At 37.8% G+C, this 15,071-nt stretch overlaps 1 protein-coding gene across 8 annotated transcripts in view; it reads left to right on the top strand.

Annotated features, from left to right (window-relative positions):
* The window catches only part of LOC103031412 (nesprin-2), a 157,193-nt gene that overhangs the window by 95,978 nt on the left and 46,144 nt on the right, over positions 1-15,071 (top strand). For all 8 annotated transcript variants that reach the window (XM_049482150.1, XM_049482120.1, XM_049482143.1 and 5 more), the window contains 13 exons: positions 97-297; positions 1,405-1,506; positions 2,293-2,493; positions 2,762-2,923; positions 4,146-4,277; positions 5,072-5,271; positions 5,843-5,951; positions 7,170-7,352; positions 8,161-8,307; positions 8,752-8,931; positions 9,147-9,302; positions 13,024-13,176; positions 13,346-13,516. In XM_049482150.1, coding sequence (XP_049338107.1) covers positions 97-297; positions 1,405-1,506; positions 2,293-2,493; positions 2,762-2,923; positions 4,146-4,277; positions 5,072-5,271; positions 5,843-5,951; positions 7,170-7,352; positions 8,161-8,307; positions 8,752-8,931; positions 9,147-9,302; positions 13,024-13,176; positions 13,346-13,516 — 2,097 coding nt within the window. The remainder of the gene's footprint in view (positions 1-96; positions 298-1,404; positions 1,507-2,292; positions 2,494-2,761; positions 2,924-4,145; positions 4,278-5,071; positions 5,272-5,842; positions 5,952-7,169; positions 7,353-8,160; positions 8,308-8,751; positions 8,932-9,146; positions 9,303-13,023; positions 13,177-13,345; positions 13,517-15,071) is intronic.

Genomic DNA, 15,071 nt, shown 5'->3' with positions numbered 1-15,071 from the left:
AAACTACCACCTAAACTTTAACATAAGCAAAAGTAAAGAGTTGTTTTAAAGACCATCACTAATATTGTAGTCTGACCTCAGTTCTGTTTGATTCAGTGTATTTCAGCACAGCTGTCCTCTGTAAGCGATGAGATAAGTGAGGGGGACTCACAGATCACTGAAGCCTTTGGTCTGGAAGCATCACAAGTGTCTTCCTGCCTGAAGTGTCTTCAAAGCTACATATCCTCCACACAGAAAGCCCTGTCATCCCAAGAGGAGCTGCTGAACAGACAGCTGGGTCATTCGCCTCAGCTTCAGGTTAAATTCTCAATATGGAATATTCTAGTAATTACTGTGTTTAAAATATTAAATCAATTAAAATGACAAAACAAAATTGTGTGTAAACTAGGCCTGTCATGATAAATGAATTATCAACATATCTTAAACGTTTCACTTATTAAGGTGTACCCATTGATGTCAATGGGCCTGTATGTCAGCTTTGTTTAAAAATACAGATTGTATTTAATTCAATTATTTTATTTGTATAAGACACTGAATATGTCTTTCACGATAATTATGTAATTTACTTATTTGTACAGATCTGAACAGACTTTAATTTTTGCTGACCCAAAAATCACCCCTTTTTTTGTTTATTAAGGTAATAATAACACATATAGCTCTAGGGAAAAAAATAAGAAACCAATAAAAATGATGAGTTTCTTTGATTTTACCAAATTTAAAACCTTAGGAATATAATCAAGAAGAAGATGGATGATCACAAACCACCAAAACAAGCTGAATTGCTTGAATTTTTGCACCAGGAGTGGCCTAAAATTATCCAAAAGCAGTGTGTAAAATTGGTGGAAGTAAACAGGCCGAGATGCATGAAAACTGTGATTAAAAACCAGAGTTATTCGACCAAATATTGATTACTTCCACCATATTGATTTTCTCTTAAAACTTATTATGAACTTGTTTTCTTTGCATTATTTGAGGTCTGAAAGCTCTGCATCTTTTTTTTTCATCCATTTCTCTCTGCAAATAAATGCTCTAAATAATATTTTTATTTGTAATTTGTAGTTTATAGAATAAAACAACAATGTTCATTTTACTTTACATTTTACATAAACCTATAAAGAGCAAAATCAGAGAAACAGATTCAGAAACTAAAGTGCTGTCTTAATGTTTTCCAGAGCTGTAAAGCCAGATTGTCGCCTTCATTTAAAAACAGAAGCGTGGTTATGTTATTGAATTATTGTCTTATTGGCATTTATTGAGATTAATTCTGGTACAATACATCATCCACACACAAATGGTTATTGTGACATGCCTAATGTAAACCATACCTTACTGTGTACCATGCATGGTATTTATGGCATGCATTTTTCTTCTGTATTAAACCATTTCATATTTCATGTTGAACAGACTGAGGAACAGTTGCTAGAAAACCCAGTGGCCATACTGAAGAGTACAGAAACTCAACAAGATGATCCACGAAGTCTTATTCAGGATCAGGCCAGCCCACAGGTAAATTTCCATCCTGTATCAAACACGACGGAGTCTTTAATAAATGACGAATGCTCCAAAGAAACAAAGTGATTTTATACTGTAACGAAAATAGGACACATTATAGTAGTAATTATAACATAATTATCACCACAATATGATATGAACCATCTTTTTTATGCAACCATAGTTGACCTTTAATTGCTTGAGAAATGTTATTTGAAAAAGAATATATTCAAAAAAGGAAGTAATGCAGTCATGTTATGGTAAATGATCACTCTTCAGCCTGATCCAACATTGAACATCCACATTGGTATTCTTGTAAAATTTAATTACTAAATTAATCACACCTAATAATCAACTCCTAACTGATAGTCAGTTAATCAAACCAGTCTCTAAATTGGTTACTGTAGCCAAGAAAAAACTGACCAAAAATGTATGTAATTTGATTTCCACAATCTGTACCATAACCTAATCTTAGCGTACACCTTAAATCTACACGAAATGTAAAATGAACCCTTATTCTAACCTAAACGTAACTTTAACTCTAGTAAAGTGAGGCATTTAAACTTTAAAAAATGTATTTCTTAACATTTTCTCACAAAAATCTGTTTAATCAATTCCTCATCCAGTCCATGGCAGACTGGCCTTGTGTGTATTTGCATGTACTTTGATCAGCAGTGCTACCAGTGGGTGAAAAAAAAATAACCCATTAGGTTTTATTTTAAGTCAACCTATAGTATATGTACTCTTTTATACAGTGTGAGATCTTGTGATTGATTTATTTTCTTTTTGCTGTTCTTCCAGACAGGGCAGGGCCAAGTATGGAGCTCCACACGAGAGCTGCAGGGGTCAGTTGGAGAAAATGCAGCACTGCAGCGCTGCTGTTATTCTCTTCTGCAGGCTCTAAAGGCTCTATTGGACCTGGGTTCTGAACGAGTGCGAAACAGCCAAAACCCTAAGCCTCACAGCTGCACTGAACTCCAGAGCCTCTTCAGAGGACAAAAGGTACACAGACTCAAGTTAAACTCCTGCCAATCCATGACTTTTATTACAGTCCTGTTGAATGTTCTTCAAACACTTTATTACTTATTTATAATTTTTCATCAGAAGTAATTCAAGCACATAAGGTGACAGCCAGAGTTTTTAGGTGTTTAATGAATAGCACAGAAACGCTGAACTGTGTGTGGCCAAAACACCAAAGTAGTATGTCACCTGGGTCTTCAGGTCGGTCTATCACTTATTCTGTTTTGTCTTTTTATGAATGTGCTGACAGAAATACTTGCAGGAGCTAAAGAGATACCGTTTGATGATCCTGCATTTGTCTAAGAAGCTACCAGAGGGGGCGCTGCAGGGTCAAGGAGAAATTGAGCAGCTGGTCACTGAGTTACTCCTGGAGGCTCACAAGCAAGGATCTTGCATGCAACAAAAAATACAGGTACAAACATTGTTTAATTAGCATTTAGCTTTTTTACCAATACTAAATACCAGGTTTCCAACATATGAAAAAAAGAAATGTTAGAAAACAAACATAATATGTTGGTGAATTGTTGGAAAATGTTGTGGACCAGTTGTTTAACAATTTTAGTGAAGTTACTACAGATGTTTATTGATGTGTCCATAGTTTAATAAAAGTATTCAGATTAATCACAAGAGTATTCTATTATTCGTGTAATCGTGATTAATTTGGCATATCTGCCAGATTATTGCTATCTGTGCAATGGGTGCACTACTGACTGATTAGAACCTAGACAACAGTCACCCATCAGATGCTATCTTGGCAACACCGGCGCACCATTCCAACTTCAATAGTTGAATGATGCAGAGTGACACTATCTGCAGTAAGATGAAGATGTAGGTGTTTGGAGCTGGTCTGTAGGATGACTATGACTGTTCTCACCATCCTTCTCCTCTGCTTATCTAAGATTTTTCTTGCTCTGCCAATTCAGGTCTTAACTGGAACTGTGCCTGAGGTCTTCCATTTCCTCACTATGTTCCAGATTTAGCTTTTTATATATTCTTTCCCTAAACCATGATGTTGAACATCTTTGTTTTCAGATCATTTAGGAGTCGTGTTTTGAGGGTTTCATGTTGCCACTCTTCAGAGAAGATACAAAGAGGAGAAAAACTTGCAATTGGCACCTCACAACAATATTTGCTAATTAAACCCTGTGTTTTGGGAGGGAGGCAAAAAAAAAATGTAAAAGCACAGAAGAAACATCTCTCTGATGATGATTGACAAATCTTTTTGATTGATGGGTGATTTCCAGACTGTTCATTGGTCATTTTCACATGTTGTCCAGTGTGGGTAGTAACACCTTCTATGATATATTTAAACTGTGGATTAAAGGAATGGTAAATGCAAGAGTACAAGATAATTAACGTCATCTTGCCATGAGCACACTGGCCAATGTTTAACCTCAGTAACAAGATTACTTTGATTTGGGACCTTGGTGTGGTAGGTCTTAAAATGAAAGAAAGAGGTTAGTAGACAGTAGTTATTAAACAGGATAAAACATCCCTTTAACTTCACTCCTTTAAAAATGATCTAGCACTCCATATGAACACCATTGATGAATTGTAAGTAATGTCCGTGCCTTGCAGTCATTGACTTGTGTGCACATTTTTTTCTCCTATATCCTGCTGGGTGTGGAATACAGGAGTGGTGTCAGTATGAGGAGATGAAGGGGATTTTGTGCATGCAGCTGGAAGAGCTGGAGGCAGCCATGCCCAGTGAAGCACTGGATCTGGAAAATGAACAACAGCTAGAGGAACGACTGCAGGCCTACCAAGTAAGATTTACTTTTAAAGTTATTTAATTCTTAAAGTTGAAAGATAAAACTCCCAGAATAGGTAGATTTTGTGCTCAGATTTTGTTCTTAGTACGCACAGTCTGATTACCAACGTCCTGCTTTCTCTCTCTCTTTCGGTCGGAGTCTGATGATCACAGTTTTATCAGGTGCTGTTCAGCTGTCTGTGAGGTAAACTCATTATACTCAGTGATGGCGAGGTTATAAGGTTCTTCTTTTGGCAGGGCCTCTGATGTACTAGCAGAAGCAGCTTTTGGTACATGAGGCCTGAAGGAGATGGAGGAGGAGGTCCTTCTCCTTTGTGGAGGATTCATTGGCTTTGGTCGTATGGGACCCTTTACAGCACACTCTATTTCAAATCAAATTACTTGGAAAGGTGGTTGCCATGTCTGCAGAACTCCATGTTCTGATGCCCGCTGCTCTTGTATTATTTCTTCTCCCACAATTATGGAAGCTCATTTCTCAGCCCGATTGACTCATGCAGAATGGGGAACAGTGCCTATTGGATGACGGTAATAGATTTACTCAGAATTCATTCCCATTCCATAATCCTCAAGAGGCAGAAGTGAGGGGGCTGATGTTGCCATAGCGCTGAAAAGGGATGGCGAGGATGCAGGGAGAGTAATGTGGGGATCGAATACTGTGTACAGATGATGAAAGGGTCTTCTTTTTATCAATGTTGTTTTTTTTTTTTGTTCTTTCTCTCTTTAACAGACTTTGTTTATCTGTTCTGTGTTCTTTCTTTTTTGCTTTCTATCTCTTTCCCTCTTTCACAGCGTTTGCGAGGATTTCTGGAGGACAGCAGACCTCAGTTAGGGCTGCTGTGTGACTTGGGCCGGACTCTGCAGTCCGGAAATTTTGGAAAAGTTGGAAATGTTTGTTCTGGATCAGGGCTGGAGGCAAACTGGCTGGCTTTCAGCAGACGACTGGAGTATGAGAGCCAACGCACAAAAGAGATGAGAGTCAATTATGATAGGTGTGGCACACTCACGCACACGCACTTAAGCCCTGTCTGGATGGGATCAGTTTCTCAGGAGGTCCTGGGGTAATTTTCTCTGTTATAGGGGGGTGGGGGGTGGGGGGGAATAAAATCTGTGATTTTATTCCCATCCGGAACGACCATGTGTGTGTTTTTCTCAGACTTTATCTGAGAAAATGACTGGCTGAATTACCGACTACTTTTTGGTGAACTCTGTGGTTGTAAAGTAATTTTATTCACATCCAGATGCACATCAGTTTCATCACCTCGTGTTTAATAAAATAGCTATTTATCCACTGTCCAATGGATGAGCTACTGAACGTGATGTCACGTGACCAAGAAAGCAAAAAAAAACTCACTGGTCCTCCTGTTTTTTCAATAGCAGTCCGGATGTAAGAGTTTTATCGTTGAGTAAAAGTGTGAAAAAATTTACACAGACGTCCCTCTGAGAAACTTCTCCTGTCTGGATAGGGCGTATGAATTATATATAAAACAAGAAAATGCTTTTACCCTAAAAAGGGTCACAGCTAAAAAAAAGGTTAAAGACCTGATTGTGATTGTTCTGTAGGTTTCAGCGCAGTTCTGCTGACCTGCGGACATGGATGGGTACTGCTCGATCGCAGTCGCAGATGTGGAACAACCCGGCTGACTCAAAACTCCTTCTGCCAAAGCTCATGGTAATTGACTATTAGTGGTTAAAACGTAAATCTTGTACCTCTGAAAAAAAAAAAAAACAGAATAGCTTGCCATGTGACGCAGAAAACAAGTAATTAGCACTGTGCCAACATGCCTGAATTATTGCTTAAAGTAATTATTTATACAAATGATTTAAATGGTGTTCAGTAATCACAGAATTGTTGCAGCAAATCTTAAGGTCTTAAAAGCTTTGCTTTTTGTCCATCTGTTACTATTAGGTTCCACAATAAGCAATGGCTGTTGAATTCGCACAATGGTTTTAGTTATACATTAGCTACTCTACCAGTCAAAAGTTTTAGAACACTCCTAGTATTTTTTATTTATTTTTAATCATCTTAGCAGTGACTTTATTACTGCACCTGTCAGATCTCTTTGAAGTTCCCTCTTCCCTGCTGTAACTAAGACTTATGCCCAATCTCATTTCACCCCTTGTCCCTACCACTTAGCCCTACCCCACTGTTTTGTGCATTTATGTTCCGACTGATGTTAGGCTGGAGGTGTAGGATGAAGTAATGGTTTAATATCAGAATGATGTTACTGTGCTGGTTGGATATGGTAAGTGTCTGCTGTTTGATTTTAATATTTAACCACCTTTATTCTTAACTTTTATTTCTTCTTTTACGTCTTTTCTTAGTTCTTTGTTTCTTTTTTATTTCTTTCATTATTTCAATTTAAATTGTTTTGTAATGTGGTAAGATGGCAAAAACAACCCCACAAATTTAAGTATTTTCCTTGTTAAAAATGACAGTAACCACTAACAATTGATAAAACACTGAATTCAAAAATAAATATTTCAAGAATTCACTACTGCAGCAAAATGAAAATTATATTATTGCATACAATATGATATGCTACATCCCTGACTGAGATATTAAAAAATACAAGAATTTTACCATTTTTTTCAGTCAATGATCCACAATGTCATGATACTAATAATGCTCTCCATAGATCTCCACATATTCAGGATTAAAGTAAAATAAAGGATACTTTACAGATATAATATGCCTCTAGTAGATATATAATGGTAAATGAGAACAAAAAAATGTAAAATTAACTTTTTAAAAAATGACCGGTAGTGTACATTTAACCTATTAACCTGCTCCAGTACAAATTGCTTAGAAAACAAACTTAAGACGCTCAACATGACTTGATTGATATATTTAAGGTAAAGTAACTGAGCTTGAAATGGTGTGTTTCAGGAGTTCTGTGAGGAGTTGGAGAGTAGGTCTGTGCAGAAAGCTGCTGCAGTAAAAGCAGGCACTCAGGTCATGATGCTGTCAGACGGTGAGGTTCCTGAACTGCACCAACATTTAACACAGCTTGAGCAAGACTGGACAGATCTTATGAACACACTACCTTCTGTTCAGCATACACTGGAACATGTAAGCTGGAGTTTTCTATACATATACCATTGTGTTAGTATGATCAGCTGGGGATTCTTTGCTTTCTGCTGAGAGCACACAGTTACTTGTGATCTGTAAGATTTTATATACCGTATTTTTCTCACAATAAGGTGCACTTAAAACCCTATAATTAAGCCACTTCTCTGAAGTACAGCTTTATACAGCAGTTTTACTAAAGTTTTACTGGAAATATATTTGTATTAGCCGCTAACCATGCTAAGTGCTAGCTCTTTAGCCGTTCAGAGGTGAGTATATCGAACTGTAGTCTGCCTGCCTGTAGTCTATCACCCTGGGTTACTGGAACACTCAGAGTTCCTCAGTGTAGCGCTGTCTTGTGGCGTTTAGTAGCGATAAACGCAGCTAACCGTGGCTAGAACCGCTGTTAACCACGCTAAAAAACTGGAAATATAAGGTTATTTTAAATAAACTGAAGCACTTTACTCATCCCAATAAACAGTTTTCTGGAGAGAAATCTGTGTAGATTAGAGATTATTTGACTTTGAAAGAATTTTTCTTTAGTTTTTTTTTTTTTTTTTTTTTTTTTTACTGCAGTTTTGTTTTCTTAGTATTTGAAGGGAAACATAGCTACACCCCTGTTCCTAACTATTTTCGCTCAAAATGCGCCTTATAATCCGGTTCCCCTTAATGTCCAAAAATACAGTACTGTTTACTGATTATGTTCAGGTGTTATATGTTCACTCCTAAAATGATTGTGCAGTGTAGGACGATGAATCAAATGTTACGATGGCTACTCCTAAAAAAGCCACTCCCTCTGTGCTTGTATTAGCTGCTGGCAGACCTGGATCATGGTGAGGTCCTGGCTGAACTGAACTCCTGGCTGGAGCACATGGAGGGCAGACTGGAGGAGGAAATCTCCAGAGAGCAACATGTCCAGGATTCCACTGAGCTCTCTACGCTTGTGCAGCAGCTAAAAGTATATCTCCCTCCCTCCCCATCAACACTCTCATCCCTTTTAACTTTTAACCTGAACCTAATGGCAATCATGTCTGAAGCCAGGTATAGGATAGACATTTATATAGCATATACACTTTTATTCACATTAAGCTTAGTCTTAAGGAAGTGTGATTAATTGTGATTATTTACATAATTAATTTTATTTTTTAATCCATTGACAGCACTACTTAAAAGACTAGACCATTTAAATGTGCATCCCATGGCTAATAAAGCTGCAAGTGGGCTAAGTGTCATGACAACCTAATGTCACAGAAAATCTGTCACTTGGCACTTATACACAAAAGTTGCCACAAGCAGCCCTTATGGCAGTTGACACCTATTGGAATAAGCATGTATAAATGTTAATGTATGGTTTTCAATTGTCATGAAGTCAAACAATACCACATTCACTGTTTTTCCTCAGGCCTGTAAAGCAGAAGTTACAAGCCGGCAACCATGTCTAGACTTCCTCATCCAGTCTGTGGAGAAGATGAACTGTGTGCAAGACTCTGCCAGTCATCGTAACAAGCGATTGATCCTTGCTGAACAACTTGGCAACCTCAGCCTCCGCTGGACATTCCTACAGGGGAAGATTGACAGCCAGGTATGTACTAGTACTACAACCAACACATACAACTCATTCACATGAATTCATATTGCAGATGTACAGAAAGTTAAGGCTGAAGAAGGAAACCCAATATATAACATACGCAGAGAATCTGCTAAAAGACCATGATGATTCATAAAGTGTATTTTTTTTTGTGAGCACATAATAAGTACCAGAGAGCGAGTCATTTGAAATGTGCGCTTTCTATATAGATACATGAAATGGATCTCAAAAGGCTGGACTGCAAGAACAGAGAGGAACACCTGCAGCGAAGTCACTGCTGGATCTCAGAGCAAGAAGAGAAGATGAGACTCAATAGGAGGCCAGCTGGCTGGACAGAAATAGAGCACGCTTTAAAGGATTATGAGGTATGTATTTGTGTACGCTTTGGCCAATAGGTTTGACGTTGACGTTGTCAATTTTGGGAAACAGATCTGATCTAGCCAGTCCTGACAGAACTAAAAAGCTTATGATTCAAATTAAACGTAAAATATTTTTCGCAAAGGCAATTAAAGCTGATTTCAAGATCTGCTTTGCTGTAACTTGAGAAAGTTGGTGGTATGAATAAACCAGGGTTTCTGCAGAAAATTGGTTTGTAAAAGTAGGGCCTTTGTTAACCAGAAGGGGTATGGGGGGCTGGCAGAGTCTGAGATTTACCCTTTGTTTGTTCGCATAGCAAAAGGTGATACATGGTGCAGAAACATATTTAATCAAGAGGGGGCGCTTTTCAGCCTTATCGCGATGCAACCTTCTTTTACTGTCTAGAAAACACTATGGAAAATCCTGTACACTCAACAAATCACTTTACCAGGAACACTATACTGATAATGGGCCTTTATTTGCTCTCAAAACAGCTTTATTTTTGTGGCTTGTGGTTTCATGAATTCCACAATATACATTTCTATAATATTCTGGTCCATGCTGCATTCTATCTTCTATTCTGCCACATCCTAAAGGTGTTCTATCACTGTGTGACAGTGATCATAGTTGTGCTGAAAGTAGCCATTACAAGATGAGGTATCTGGCTGTGATATTATTGTTGATTTAAGTGTCTCAAGAACAGATTCCCCGCACCATCACACTGACTCCAGCAGCCTTAACTGTATAAACTCTATAAAGCATAAATTCATGCTGTTGGAGACACACTTTGATCCTACCATCTGTGCACCTTAACAGAGTACTGAATTTTTTGCACTGTAAGGCGCACTTAAAATTCTTTAATTTTCCCAAAAATAATCAGTGTGCTTTTTAATCTAATGTGCCTTATGTACACATTTTACCAGTAAAGACACTCAGCTGAAGCATAGCGTTATAAAAGAGTTTCAGTTTAGTTCTCCAGCAGTATTAGCATTGGCTGCTAACCGTGCTAAGTGCCAGCTCTTGGCCGCTCAGAGGTGAGTATTAATAGCCTGTGCTCTGCTCTCTTGGCAAAACTGTAATTTAAAAAAAAAAAAAAAAAACAACAACATTTCAGAGTCAAACAAGCGCTGGATTTTAACCCTTTCCAGACGACGGACGCGCGGGCGCGTCAAACGCAGCGTTGCTGGGTGTTTCTATAAATAGATTTGCAATAATACGGCACAGAAACACAGTTCAAACATTTCCTGAATCAACAGAGTCCGCCCTTTTATGATATCCAATCCTGAGTCTGTACGTCACTCAGGTCCGGATTTATATGCCTTTTAGACGAGCAATACGGTCCGCCTCTCTTGTGTGACTGGTGGATTCGCGTGTCTATCACCAGCCTCTCATCTGCGACTGGTGGATTCATGTGTCTGTCACCAGCCTCTCATCTATAATTGGTGGATTCATGTGTCTGTCATCTCTGTTGGTTGTGTAAAACTGACCAATAGGCTTTCAGAAAATCACAAAAAACCCTCCCACACATGATTACATCAGTCTGAGTCATATAGAAAGACACGTGGGGGCGGGGTGTAAACAGTTCACCGCGGCTCAAGTTACAGCAGCGTTAGAGAAGCAGCGGTTTTAGGTAGAAGTGCATCAGCGGCTTTGATTCTTATAATGAGGAAAAATATAGAACCGATCAGGATCCAACTGAAGATCTGTGAGTGTATTTAGTGTATTTATAAAACTGTCACTCATTAGGGATGTTTTGTTATGTGAGTTCGCGAGCTAGCGAGCTAAATGCTGCTGCCGTATGTAGAGAAAGGATCTTTGGGGAAACGCAGGGCTGATAGAGAAGCTGGAATCTCTCTCTCTCTCCCTCTCCCATACACACACGCGAACACACACACTCACACACTCTCTCTTTCACACACACACACACACACACACACACACACATACCGACACTCTCTCTCTCTCTCTCTCTCTCTCTCTCTCTCTCTCTCTCTCTCTCTCACTCACTCACTCACTCACTCATGCACACACACAGTAAACACTGAAGCTAGTTAGGTTTCTATAGTCATGATCTGACAAAATTGATTAGTACACAGTAAATATTTACTTTGCTATTGGAAAATTCATTTTCTACCCATTAGTAAATATTTATTGTATAAAGTTTTTCTTTCTTTTAGTAAAAGTAAGCTTCACTTACAAATTGCATACAAATAAACATTTTATGACCACTGATGGATTGTGCCATATATATCATACTGTTATGTTCAAATTAGACTTTGTTGTATTTAGTTTTATTCTTAATTTTTATTTGTGTGTGTAGTGAATGCAAAACACTGGTAGTCTGTTTAGGTGTAAAGTGAAGTGTAGTGAAATAAAAGAGAGTAAATCCACCGTCTCTTCAGGTGGGCTCTTCTGCATTCCACTTAGGTGAGTGGGAGAAAGGGAAACTTAGTTAGCTTTTATATGTGAAAGTAGGCATTTTCTAATGAACAGACAATGTTTTTTAATACAGTAAAGTAAACATTTACTAATGAACAGTGATTTTTTTTATGTTTATGTCCAAGTTTATGGCTGTTTGCTGTTGTGTCAAGTAGAATGGCAACATGCTACTGAATAAACGTTTTTACAAAAAAATAATTTTATATCTTTATTTTACATTTATATATTATTTTATATATAGTTAACTACTGATGTGAAGCTAAGACTTTAGTAAATCAATTTCAAGCACCAAAACATTTTATCCACACGAGTAAAATATATTTTTAACATTATATAGGAATAATTTTTAAATCGGATTTCACATTTTTGAGGTTTAGGGCCACATAATCTCTTCATACATCCTCCAGGCCACTTATTCCCTTATTATTGAGATAGTTGAGATTATTCTGAACATTTTGATATAAAATATGTGGGTATTATTTTAAATGAAAGTGCCTTTAAAGGCAAAATTAAGAAAATATCCAAAAATCGGGATTATTCCCCTAGTCTGGAAAGGGTTAATCTACGTAGATTTCTCGCCTGAAAACTGTTTATTTGGTTGAATAAAGCACTTCCATTTATTTACAGTAAGCTTAGATATCCAGATTTCCCCTAAATCTGGAGCATTAGCTTTAGCGGCTAACCACTAGCGCTTAGTGGCTAATGTCGCCCGACAGCGATACAGTGAGGAACCAGGGCGATATTAGCTGGCGATTCGTCTCATGTAGCTTGTTTTAACATGATAAATACGCAGACTACAGTCTAACAATATTCTCCCCTCTAAAAGGTGAAAGGGCTAGTGCTGCACTTAGCGGCTAATGCTAATACTGCTCCAGCCTCGATGCTGGATAAACTTCACTGAACTTCTGTATAACGCTGTACTTCAGTGGAGTGGCTTTACTGCTCCTTACAACCTGACCGGCAAAATTTACACATAAGGTGTACTGGATTATAAGGTGCACTGATTACTTTTTTTTATTAGATTTTTTTTTCTTCTTCTAATACAGCCCATCACAAAAGATGCATTAAAAGTAAAATGTCAAATAAAAAAACAAATTTGCATTCTAATATCATTGTGTATTGTGTATTTGCAAACATTACGTTTTTACATTTACTTGCCCAAGAAAATTTAAATAGAACAACTGATCAGTAGAACATCTGAGTACTAATTACTTTTGTTAATTACTACTTAATTCGTTAGCATGTGTTTTAAATAGGGAGAGGAATTGTTTCACTGTTTTTTTTTTTCAGGATGAGAAAAGGCTGAATTTAAAATCAGATGAGCTGCTGCAGTTAAAATCTCTTCACCTGTTGGGAAGTAAAGATGGACAACACCCGGGAGATCAGGCATTCAACTTGCAGGTTGATAGTGCCATTCAGCAGTGGCAGGCTTTAAAGCAGCAGGTAGCTTCTTGTTTTGGTCAAATACATCACATTCTAAATCCTAATTCAGACATTTACTTCATAAATATCCATAATCATACAAAGCAGACTAATAAAAATGTTTTTTTGTTTTTTTTTAAATGTATATACAATCTCATCTCGCATATCAACTCTCTCTCTTCTGCCCCAGATGTGTGCTGTACAGGCTGCTCTGGTCAGACTGAAAGAACAGTGGAATTATTTTGACACTGAGCTGAGGGATGCAGCTCTACACACAGCCAACATCAGCAGTAAGCTTGAGTGCAGCAAATCCCCACGATTTTCACTCCAGCAGACCAAAGAACATGTGAAGGAGCTGCAGGTAAGTATTTACATACTGAACTCTTATTAACATGTAGTTTCCCCTTTTTTCAATTATGTTGTCTTTTTTTATTGTTAAATAAAAGCAGTAGTGTTTTTAATTTTGTGTGGATCAAATATCAAAATATTCTAATAAATGGTAACAGTGTCTTGGCACAATCGTCCCACCATATATTCATAAAAAAAATAGTGGTCTGGTTGTTTTTTTTTGGACATGTGGGCTAATTTTTTTTTCAAAAACACAGAATTTCACACATTAATTCATTAAAATTCTCCTGCATTAAATGTACATTTTCACAATTTCTGTGCAGTTACACATTCTGACCAGAGATGTCTCTAAATCACCAAATTCCCAGAACACAGGGCTGTCACTTTAACCATGTACATTTCCAAACGTATTGCATTTATCATTTTAAACCAATTTTCACTCCATTTTTTTTGTTATATGAGATTCCACTCACTTGCTAAGACTCATCACACTGTGCTGTTATTATTCATCTTTTTGAACTACAGCTAACGCATTGTCAGTGGACAGCTTTGTGCTCATGTAGAAAACACTGCTAGCCCTGGTGATTTCCCAGTGATTGTGCAAAGAAGTAGCTAGTGGTTTGTAGCACAGATTGTCTAGAAGAGTTAAAGCAGCACCAGGTAGGATTTCCTTGATTTGCCGAGCTCCTCTAAGTTTTCCGAGGCCGCCGTGACCAATGCTCACGAGAACTGCGACCTTTAGTTCTAACAGTTCTACAAGGACTACTGGTTCATTCTTAACAAACTAACATACAGACACTCTGGCAGAAGCTGGAAACAGACCGAATATGTCTGTGAAAGCCAGAAAACAAGAAAGAGAAACTAATCTGCCTGAAACATTTATTGCACTCTACAACTGTAGGGGGACCCCACGAGCACAAAATCTCAATCCTACTTAGTGGAGCTTTAAAGGAGAACTCCGGTGTGAAATGGACTTTGAGTGTAGAAAAACATGACAAGAAAGGAATTTACCTTTACCACGTGATGTGTAAAGTGAAAGGGTAGATTACAAATATAAAAAAGGTGCAACAATTAGGAAAGGGATTTAAAAACTTCTTGAACACACTCAGGCCTTACTCCTGAATTAGAACTCCCTCCCATACCAGAGGCCTTTCTTTAAAGACTTCACTTTAGGATTTTTAGAAGAGAAAGACCACCACCACCCCAGTGGCTGAAATGTGTTCTGTGGAACTGTAGTTTCTAGATTAATGCACATAACTTAAACTCACTGTTTAACTGTATGGGTCACATTGGAAGCCTACCTTTCTTCAAGTTATTCTCTAAGAAACGAAGAGCCCGATTTTAGTGATCTATAGTTAAGCTGTAAAACATAGACCATGCAGCTTGATTTAGGAAATGTCTGTGTTTTGGGCGTAACTTGAAATAAACCAGTCAGTGTGTCAACTTGCCTTCCCTTAAAGAGTCAGGTGTTTTAAATAGAGGAAACTGACCCGCTCGTTCACACTGAAGGTGCGTGAGCAGGTCATTTTAGTGAACAGTAATGTTATTTTATTTTGTGTTCTTTTTAT

This window comes from Astyanax mexicanus, chromosome 1, assembly GCF_023375975.1.
Source record: "Astyanax mexicanus isolate ESR-SI-001 chromosome 1, AstMex3_surface, whole genome shotgun sequence".
Classification (NCBI taxonomy): domain Eukaryota; kingdom Metazoa; phylum Chordata; class Actinopteri; order Characiformes; family Acestrorhamphidae; genus Astyanax; species Astyanax mexicanus.
This window is presented reverse-complemented; position numbering and strand designations above follow the sequence as displayed.